At 48.7% G+C, this 11,228-nt stretch overlaps 1 protein-coding gene across 1 annotated transcript; it reads left to right on the top strand.

Annotated features, from left to right (window-relative positions):
• The first annotated feature begins 2,121 nt into the window (after nt 1-2,121).
• Nucleotides 2,122-4,971, top strand: LOC135915670 (endothelin-converting enzyme 1-like). Its single transcript, XM_065448804.2, has one exon. It carries the CDS (start codon nt 2,122-2,124, stop codon nt 4,969-4,971), a length of 2,850 nt encoding a protein of 949 aa, XP_065304876.1.
• The last annotated feature ends 6,257 nt before the right edge of the window (nt 4,972-11,228 follow it).

Here is an 11,228-nt window from a genome sequence, read left to right as displayed (position 1 = left end):
TTTCCTCATTTACATTAACGATTTACCCAACGATGTTTTTGCTAACATTTACCTTTTCGCAGATGACTGTGATATCCTCCATGCGATCTCAGACAAATCTGATAACAAATTACTAGAAGGCGACATAATGATATCTGTAACTGGTGTGACGCATGGTTAATGCAACTTGACGTAACTAAACGAAATGCATGTGTGTAATTCGCAGCAATCTTTCTTCGCCGAGCTATTACCTTAATGACACTCCCCTAGAAGCCGTAACCTCCCATAAATAACTAGGCGTCCACATAACCTCGACACTTTCCTGGTCGTTACACATCAATACGGTAATTAACAATATTAACCGCATGCTCGGTTATATATTCGCCGAAAATTTTCTTGTGCTCCTACTTCATAAACTTAATCTTATACGAAATGCCTATTAGAAGTAAAATGGAGCACGCCCCATACATCTGTGACCCGAGCCTCAAAATTCTTGTGCAGCCACTGGAACTAATCGAAAACAATGCCGCGCATTTCATTTATAGCAATTATAGCCGCACATAAAGCGTAACTTCCACGAAAAGCGCTTTGCTACTTAATCCGGTCTCAGCCCGATGCAAGCGCTTTCGCCTTGCTTTGTTTCATAAGTTATATTTCCACAATTTCTACTGCGCGATATTCTTATATCATCTGCTACCTACATTTCCTCTCGCATTAATCATAGCCACAAGGTTGGAATAATTCAATGCCATACCAGTACCTGTCACGAATCATTTATTTCTAGGACCTCTAAGGAAAGGAACCACCTTCTGGGTGCAGTTGCTGCAATCAAGAACAACTCAAAGTTTCGTTCGGCCATATCAGACATTATTTCTCACGGATACAATTAACTAATCAACTTTGCTGTATTAACTAACCACTGGTTGCTCCTTTGTTGTTTACTTACGTATATATTTTTTAACTACTCCACTCTTCTATACCTTGGTCCTGAGGATACAATAAAATAAATTAATAAATATATAAATTCGTTCGTTTTCTAAGTTTGTGTTGAAAATGAACGTGTTGCTGCAGGCAACAGTGGGGAATGAACTATCGCCTATGGGCCGAGCGTCTCTAATAGCAGCAATCCAGAGAAATCGCTTCCCTGCATAGCTTGGATGCTTCGACACTCAAGATCGCGTACTTACTCAGCTTCCCAAGGGGGGGGGGGGGATGCAGTAACTCTAATTTCGTTTAAAGCGGCTTCGGTCAAGAAATAGACACTGAGCATACAAGGGCAGCTAATAACAATTGCAAAGAGTTGATTATGTAGTATATAGTATTAATATTTATTTTCTAATTACAATAATAATAAAGAAGAAGGAGTTACGCTTCGGTCGTACGAGGTGTCTTTTTTTATTCTCTCCTTCCCCCCCTTTTTTCCTTAGTTCTCTGCCCTTTTATTTACCCCCGGTGCGTCCAATGGCCCTCGCAGCATGAGCCACGTGTTGATTCCACAAGAACAAGAACGCAAACAGGAAGAAGAGTATCGTGGTTTCGGCACCAATTATTTTGGTTAAGTAACTTATTCCTTATTGTAGTTGATGGTGTGTTCAGGAAGGCACGGTCGTTTCATGCATATACTGTCGAACATGCATCCAGTCAAAGTTATACAAGTAAGCGCGCTTCCGTTAAAATGTTAATCTCTCGTTAGAGAGGCTGCTATACGATGCTTCCACACCAGCTACTTCGAGTCGTTCTGTCCTCCGTCCGCTCTCCCTTCGAATCCTGGTCGATCCGGATGGATGGACGGATGCTACGAGCGCCCCTTTGAAACCGGATGGTGGATAGCGCCACCAAGCTCTTGTTATCATTTTGCCTAAAGTCCCGTCTCTGTTTTAAAAAATCACACAAAGAATTCCCAGCATCAAAATTTATGAACCACTAATTAGGAATATTGTTTTTGTATGCCGCCGCCGTAGTATGCCATCCTTCGCAGTGAGTATGAGGCGCTGGTGAAGAAGAAAGAATAAGCAAACCAAATTCGGACGCGTGATAATTGCGCTCGGCAGAAGAAGAAGAGAAAGAAGAATATCTTCATACGATCGGTCGAGCAGCGTTGACGTTCCTCAACATTTGTTTTTTTTTTTCAAAGCAGACGCAATGGACGACTTCGGTGGGGAAAGGCCCTCATGGAATGAACTGACCGAGCCGCCACGAGTGAGGTCACTGCCGGTACCAAGGAGCGCCGCACTCGATTCTCCGGGGAGTGGCTCGCTAGCAAGAGCTCTTCGTGGCCGATCACCCACATCGGTGCGAAACGTTCTCACGGCGAAAAGACGCTACCGGATTTCGGCACCTCGAGAGCTCGTTGAAAGAACGACGTCGACAGCTCTGTTGTTCGAGCAACAACGGCTGTTTGGCCCTTCCGCTACGTCACCGTCTACGTGGTCAGCGGCATCGCGGTCACCAACGCCGTCCGAGCTGTCGAAGGAATGGACACCTCTGCTTTGGCCGAATAAGGGACCACCACCAGCTCTTCCAAAGCCGGGAGTGACGTTCGCCTTGGCTGCTTCGACGAAGGTGAAGAGCGGCCGGCCTTATGGTAAGACGTCCAAGATTCCACCGGTGGGTGGCGGGCTCTCTAAAAAGATCGTCAACGATGGTATTGGCGCCGCCCTTGTGCCATCGAGGAAGACGCATCGAGCAAAACGGGCTCAGTTTCCGCACGCAGCGTCAATGCCTTCGCCACTCGCGCCGAACAAGGATGCTGTTCGCATTGACTTCGAAGACCAGAGGAAGCTTCGGGTAGACAGGTACTTCTCCGACGAGAGTCACCGGACCAGATTGCCTGCCGTGCCCTGCAGCACGCCCGTAGGGATAACGCCGATCGGCCGACGACCAACTCTGCTCAAGTACGTCTGCCAAGCTAGCGCGAGCCGATTGAAACTTATCGCAGCGTTGGCAGCATACTGCGCGCTGATCGTCGCCATCAGCGTTGTCGCAGACTCGAGCTTCCCGCACTGCGAGCACCCGATCACGTGCTTCGACCTCACGCGTGAGCTGGAGGCCAGCGTCGACGCCGGCGTGGACCCGTGCTCGGACATGTACGATCACGTTTGCGGACGCTGGTCCGAGCAATACCCCGGAAAGCGACACCAGTTCGCGCTTCTCAACGAGAGGCTTCGCTTCGTTCTCTTCCGCGCGGTCGAGGAGTCGCGCGACCAGAAGAACGCCGCGGAGAAGGCCGGCCTAGCCTTGGCTTCGTGCATGAGAGTCTGGAGCAGCGGAGACGTCGACAACGCCGGCTCCATCAGCGACGTGCTCAACCGACGCGGCCTCATCTGGCCGGCGACGAGGAACGCGGCTGTGCGAGACGTATTTCGCCAACTGGTCGCCTTCACCCTGAGGGACGACATCAGCGTCTTCTTCGCCCTCAAGGTGTTCACCCATTTGAAGGCGGAGGACAAGTACACGTTCGAGTTAAAGCACCCGCAGCTCGTAATGGAGCCCATTCTCGACCCCGAAGAGCTGCAGACCTGCATCAGGACCTACAACAGCAGCGTCGATGTCACGGGACTCGCGATGCAAATACTAAACCTGGAGCTGGACTACGCCACGAGCACGGCGGTCAACTCGGCCTACGACTACTCACCCAAGTACCACAAGTTCGGCGACATCGACGCAATGTACAACTCCTCAATCGTCAGTACCGACTGGTGGCTGGACGCCATCAACGAGCACTTGCCGAGCGACGCGGCTGTTGGATCGGACAGTGTCTTCCTGCTCTACGACAAGTTCGCCCTGTCTTCGGTCACTGACATTCTATCCGTATATTCGGACAGGACTATGAACCTGCAGAATTTCATTGGATGGAAGATAGTTAGGTACCTTTCCTACGGGGCCTCCAGCAAGCTGTCCACTTGTGACTTCCGCGACGAACGGGGCAACTGGACTTTCACGTTCCCCGTGGCCCTGAAATACTGTATAAGATACGTGAACGAGATCCTTCCTTACGGCCTCCTGACACTACAACTTAGTGGCATACTAGCGGGCAGCGAAATTCCTTACGCCCGAAATATGACAAACGACATACGGCGGGCCATAGAAATCTCCTACAACTTCTCCTGGCTGGACGAGCAGTCGGCGGCGGGAGCGGTTCGACGACTTCGGGACATCCACACCATCATAGGTGGACCGAGAAGACTGTTTTCGCGGGGAGCAGTGGATGTTCACTACAGACACATTCCTGGCGTGTACAAAGAAAGTTTCGTTAATTGGCTCGTGGACTCCTACCGAGCAGTCGCCGAGAGCAAGATTAAGCTCGTACATCCACCCAGTGACCCCGATCACCGCTCACCGAGCCGCGACGACTGGGAACTGGCCGAAGACACCATGAGCGCATTTTACCTGCCGCCGTACCACCTAATCTACGTGCCGGGGTCACTCCTACTGCCACCATTTCAGAGCCGTTTGGCTCCCGACTCGTTCAACTACGGAGGCCTCGGCAAGGTCATCGCCCACGAACTGGCACACGCGTTCGACCCGAAGTACCTCGACGTAAATTACGCTCGCGATCCAGACGTCTTCTACACGCCGCAGTTCAAAGAGAAGTTCTTGGCCAAAATCGACTGCCTGATACTTCAGACGAACGCCATGTCCCAGGACCTGTTCGTTGGCGAGCGAACCATCACCGAGTCCTTCGCCGACAACTCCGGTACGGAGCTTGCCTACCTGACCTACTCGGCGCTTGCCGAAGAGAGACGTAAGGAGGGCGTGGCTGGTTTCACGGCAGACCAAAGCTTCTTCGCTGCGACTTGTTTCTTCTTGTGTGGCGCGGACGGCGAGAAGCGGGTCGAGAACTCGGTCTACCTGTCTCTCAAGGCTCGCTGCAACCAGCCCTTGATGAACACGGAACAGTTCGCCGAAGCCTTTCCGTGCGCGGTGGGAGCTCCGATGCGCCCGCAGAACCGCTGTGACATTCACACGCCCGTAATGAGGTCAAGGCGGTGAGGGTTTCTTGCGCCCCACTTGAGCGCTGCAGTTTCATAGTCGCCTTAAATTTTGCTCTTAGCTTCACCTTAAGTTCCGCGCTGGGCACTCTCTTTCAAAGAACGTGTTTGATGTACTCGTATACGCGGATGTGGAGGTATTGCTCCAAATAGAAAACGTTGATAGACATTACATGACTGTTGCGTGGCCTTTTGCGCCTCTTCCATGTATGCTTAGCCTGCCTACTTCGAAACAGTCAACACATGCACTTCAATTTTGTGCGCGTTCAATGACTCCCCGCGGGACTCGTATCTACAGGCGCACGTCTCCTGTGTAAGAACTCAGTGTTCCATTGCTTGTGCTCGTTCTGTTGTCCGTAACTTCCATCTTTCCATGGAATGAAAATTTCTTATAGCGTATGGCGATAAGCGCGAGTGTGTGGCAACAAATCTCCGTTTTCTTCTCCGTTTGTGTTTTCCTCCCCCCCCAAAAAATGCAGTAGGGTTGTTTGCTTCACATAACTGCTACTGCGAATGTTTGGCTACTAGTCGAACTAATGGTGCTAGCAGACGTGTTTTCCTATATCTGTCGACAAGCATTGTCTTTTATTTTCGCGATGAACAAATGAGAGGAAATATGCAGTTTTTTTTTCTCGTGAACGGGCCTTCGCTGCGAGCATTTAATCAAATGCTACGCCTGGCGTCAGTGACCTCCCACTCGCAGCAGGCGAGATAGCTGGGCTAACTGCTGATGTGAACTCTCTTGCAAAAGAATTATAGACGCGACAGCGTTTCTAAGGATTTCAAGGATATTTTCCAAGATTATTGTTCAAAGCGGCTGGCAGCAATGAAGTGCTAACGTAGCCATCGACAATTGTTGCAGCTGTTGTGTCTGTTTCTATATAACCCAGAATGATCTTATCAGAAGAAAACATTTACTTGTATCGTACAATATCGTATCAGTGCTCGAGCGCCACCATTCTCGTAGCGTTAACGAATAATGACAAATTTCGCGAAAAACGCGCAGCCATACCAGCGAACGAAGTCAACTAGGAAAAATGGCTCCTCCTCCTAAAGGCCCCTAAATGTTCTTTAGCTCATCCACGTTCGTGACGTCATTTACCATAATTTATCGCAATGAAGACTGTAGGAATGTGGCCTGCGAGATTCACAACGCTCGGTGGCGATCTTTGAGGCCGTGGTCCCTATTGAGGAAACAGTCAGTAACTCCTTATTGGAAGGCAGGGATTTTTCGCTCGCGTGCATGCGACCGCTGACAAGCCAGCTGCATAGGGAGGGGAAAGGGAATTGAAACATTTCGGGAGAGTGAAAAAAACAGGGAAATAAAAAATTGTGAGCCATTCCACTCTGCGAAGGTGGTTGACCATGCGAAGCTGTGTAGCACACTCTACAGAGGCGACACAGAATTTTGAAACAAAGGTAAGCAGACTTATTTGTTTATACACTTGCGTAGACGACTAATATATATATATATATATATATATATATATATATATATATATATATATATATATATATATATATATATATATATATAACCTCTGCATTACGAGAGGGTCGAGCCTGAGGCATTGCATTTTTTGCTTACCTAGGGGGTACGAGTCCTTGCTGATGATGACAGTTTCGTTGACGCAAAACAAATATGCAAGGAAGCCTAGACATAAACATCTTCTTCGCCATAAATAAAGATGAAATGAGTGAGCTAACCTGATAATATTATTTACAGGTCAGACGATGTGCGACGAAGCATAAATCAGTTGTGTGCATGCATGGTCGCGCTTGGTAGTTATCTTTTTCTTCTTTACTATTCATTGTGCGACATGTTAGCGTACCTCCTCGCTTTATCTGCTATTTCTCTATTCCTTGCATTACTGTACTGACTGCTTTTCAAATGTATTTTGCAAATGGTTGCCGTATAACACTTTGGCTACGAGATCATAGATGCTATGTCCGTTACCATACTTATTATGTCCGTGATTATGCATGTAATGCCCAACTGGATTCGTTAAAAGCTGTAGCAGATTCGGCCTCTTCCCTGTTTTTTTCCCACCAATACTCCAAACGTCTCTTGGTTATCTCGACTGCTGACCTGTCGATGCTACCACCCACAATAAATAAGAGTGTTTCTGGACGGTGTAGGTTACCTACGGGTCACGCAACAAATAAAACCATCGCAACGCCATCTGGCCGGCACAAGGCACCATGGTAACTCCATTGGATGCGATTCCAATACTGCTCAAAGGTCCTTAGAAACGACACCACTTGTTTTCTTGCGTTAGAGAAGGAGAAAGTAATACCTTCTTAGGGGAAATAAATTCACAACTAACGGAGTTGAGCATTGATAGGCATAAATAATTCGGAAATTCGCGGGCGCTAGTTGGAATTGTTTGGTGCAGGACAGGGTGTTAGATATGGCGCCGTTTCCTGAGGCTACTTCGAGTTCCCCAAACCACATCGAATCGCAGCACAGCTAATTGAGGAATGCAGAAGCAGGAAAACACATTCCAGAGGAGCGCCCGAGCAAACAAGTTTGCGGCCCCCAGGTCGTGTGCCGCCGAGGAGCTATTCAATGCTTGAGTTTTCCAGAAAGCGAAGGGATAGCACAGCATTGTTGGAAGTAAAGTGGGTGCCAAACCAAGACGGCGGTAATGCGCCGTGACAGCCGGACGTGCCGGGAAGGCCCAAGCGTACCTCTTCATCGCCTTTGAAGAAGACATTTGCTACCGCTGCGCGGCCGTAGCCCCGGGAGCAGGTGGGCCCTCGGACAATGGAGCATGAGCACCCCCCCCCATTCTCCGCCTTGGAAGAAGCGCATTGCAAGTCTGCGAGGCAAGACCGCAGAGAGCCGCCGGGTGTGACACCGCGACACGGGCGCCAACCATTGGCTGAAAATGGCGTCATCTGAGCGGACTCTCCCATTGGCCAAACATGACGCGACTGCCAGTCCTCAAAGGGTTTAAAAGAAGCATTCCAGAGGGACCAGAGCATTCCCTGATTCCCTGATTGACCTCTCTCGAACTTCTTGCCGCGGGCCGCAGCGTCCGAGTTGCTGCCAGACCGTAATGACTGTACGACTGTTACTTGTCTCTCACCTCCTCGTAAATAATGTAAAATAAATCCTCCCAAGTTTGGTTTTCATCCCGGAGTCCGTACCTCAACCCCTACAAGGGGTAATTGGAGATCGCCTTTGTCCTGCAGTGCACATAAAACAGGACGATGATGATTATGATGATGATTATGATTATGATGATGATGAATCATTCTGCCTAGTAGAGGTTTATTTCTTGAGTCGTTTGTTGCGTTGGGCTGTGTATATGCGCATAATAGTACCAATTCAGACATTTGGAAGACCTGTTGCAAACTCCGGTGGACTTGTCGGTGAGTTCTAGACAAGGTCCACTCGAACTTTGTGGAAGCTAGTCGCTCTGCGGATGTGTACGGATGCGTGGGTGGCTCGAACATAAACTGAATTCACTTAACGTTTCAAAACACAAGACGTGCTCCGGCACAGTCGATGACATCACCTGAAACGGTGCCTCTTAAGGAGAACCAAGAAGGTTTATCATTTGTTGAGTCGTACTCAAACACAGTCACGTGTCGAAGAGTATGCCCACACATCACGAGTACTTGTTGCATACGTCCGTCTGTTTTGCATTAAAGATTCGCTTTCAATGATAAAGAGAAATAATCACTGAGTTTCTCTCCTGGAGCGCCGTTAGATTTATGTCTAAGCATTAAGTTTCTTTCCTGCCTGCCGCTATCAACTATGTGTGCTGCGACCACGAAAATCTTATTTCTCTCTCGGCTTTCCTTTTATTTCGCCTGCGCTAAAACGTACTTCCGAAAGGGCTGTAGAAAAGAGCGCCCGTTCCACTCTGTCTCTCAGTTTGAAATGACCGTGCACTTACGCTGGCAGCCCAAATTATTTGGGCTTCTCCATACCTTTCGTCCGAGTCTACCCTGAGAATTTTATGTCATCTTATCAGACTTATGGTCGACACATTCCCCATACGTTCCCCATTTTCGCAAACGTGCTCGATAACATATACTTCGCTGGCGTAGTTTGTTTCCGTAGCGCACAACGGGAATTCGCTAGGCTTAAGGGATGTCTATTAGCAACCATAGGGAAATTTTCTCAATCACGCCGCGAGTTTCGCGCTGGTCGCAACTTGCGAATGCCTGGCTCAGCGGCGACCGATAAGCCACCCTTATTTATTCCGCTCGCTAGAAATGCGCCTTTAACTTTCAGTCTTCAGATGCCTAAATGATTCCCAGGTCGAGCACGTCAACCCTCTGCGGAAGAAGGTGACGAGTCAGAGGCGACGGGTGTCCTCACACAAACTAACCGCATTATAAGTTAACGTCCGGAGCTGCTAACCGACTTTTCTCCGCAACGCAGACCTGTATACCCAACACGGTACATGTGTATTTACGAGTTCCTCGTTACGTCCAACTGCAATAACATTAGCGGCAGTTTGCACCGAGGCCAATGGAGATCGAGAGCCAGCAGCAGCTAAGCTGTAGAGCAACGTTTCACCTCTCCGAACGTCAACGACGCGTAGACGCCCCATCCCATCCCAACTTTGAACTTTCACCCCGTCATTGCTACCCCCCTATGCCATAGTGTACATCTCGGCATCGTACACGGCAGGCACGCACCAAATTCGAATACTGCACCGATGTCTGCAGCCGTAGAGAAAGCCGGGCTTAAAACGCGGTGGTCTGTCTGCGCTATAAATCCAATTAGAAGGAAGGGGCGAAGCTGAGAGGGGGAAGCTTTTAGTGGCGACCCTGTTTCCGCCGGCACCATGCTTGCATCCGTCCTATCGTCCACTTCCCACTTCGTTCTCTAGAGTTCGCCGGATCCTCGATTCGGTCTGAGTCGGCGAGCGACGCACGCTTCATGGGTCTCGAGAGAAGGCTTTGCAAAGCCGAATCAGCGGGGCGAATTCGGGGCAACCGCCAGCCTGGAGAGTTTTGGAAGACTGTATTATTAGGGAAACGACTGAAAGGGAGAGGGTGTATTCGCGCGGAACTGTGGAACGACAGGAAATGGGTTAAAGAGTCTAGCAACATGTTGGACACATCGTCGGTGCTTTAATGGAGTTTTACAATACTGCCATTATTGGAGACGTGCTTTCACGCTCTACGACTCTGGCGTTTGAATGCGACAACTCTTTCACAGCGCATGTAGAAGACGTGTTTGTTAGGCAGTGTAATTGCTTAAGGTTGACAACAAACTTTATGAGGTATAGTGCGACTGCGGCAACCATTTTGTCACATCCGTATCGCTCGTGTTTTGCGATTTTGTATATCGTTCATGCGCGTTTGCGGTATACGTTAAGGTAAAGCAAAGGTGGGTCAACGAACTTTTACGCTATAGGTTGGTTGCATGTTCCGCCTAACTCATATCGAGAAAGTAAATGGAAGTTAAAGGAGCAAGGCTGACGTTTCGCAGGACACATTCGCATTTCTTTGTCAGCGAGGCTTTTCATTCCTGGCATCATAATTAATGTGGCCGAATCGGTTACCCCGAACTTGACCTATTTGCTGATAAGTATAAAACAAAAGTAGCAATGTTGTCTAGGCGCCTGTAACACATCGTATAGGTTGATGTTTGGGCAATTGTCGTATCTTCTACAACAGGTACGTTTGTTCGTTTGCGTATTCAAGTTTCATGTCATCGCGACTTCCAATTTATGTCGCTTTTGTCGCGTTCATCTTTTATTTGTTCGATTTGTTTGCTGTTATTACTGTCAAGCACTAAGTAATTTTTTTTTTTTTAATATATGGGGTTTTACGTGCCAAAACCACTTTCTGATTATGAGGCACGCCGTAGTGGGGGACTCCGGAAATTTTGACTACCTGGGGTTCTTTAACGTGCACCTAAATCTAAGTACACGGGTGTTTTCGCATTTCGCCCCCATCGAAATGCGGCCGCCGTGGCCGGGATTCGATCCCGCGACCTCGTGCTCAGCAGCCTAACACCATAGCCACTGAGCAACCGCGGCGGGTTCAAGCACTAAGTATTGAAGCTTCAGTCTGTCGCAGACGCTGTCTCCTCATGGGATTTTTTTCTTTTTTTGCTGTGTGTTATCTTATCCTTAGGCCTGCAGAAAGCTCAGGTTGTTATTAAATTCTTGGATTGCACGAGTGTTACTGGTCTTTATTGGAAAGCTCTTGACTTCTGCTGAACTGCAACAGCAGGATTTCTATGGCTTTTTAACGGGCGAGGTAAAAACCACAGCCCTTCTCGTC

Source organism: Dermacentor albipictus, chromosome 7 (genome assembly GCF_038994185.2).
Source record: "Dermacentor albipictus isolate Rhodes 1998 colony chromosome 7, USDA_Dalb.pri_finalv2, whole genome shotgun sequence".
In the NCBI taxonomy this organism is placed as follows: Eukaryota; Metazoa; Arthropoda; class Arachnida; order Ixodida; family Ixodidae; genus Dermacentor; species Dermacentor albipictus.
Note: the sequence above shows the minus strand (reverse complement) of the source record. Positions and strands in the feature narration are given on the sequence as shown.

What these genes read in the sequence shown, in the direction of transcription:
- LOC135915670 (XM_065448804.2), top strand. Translation starts at nt 2,122, where the DNA reads ATGGACGACTTCGGTGGGGAAAGGCCCTCATGGAATGAACTGACCGAG.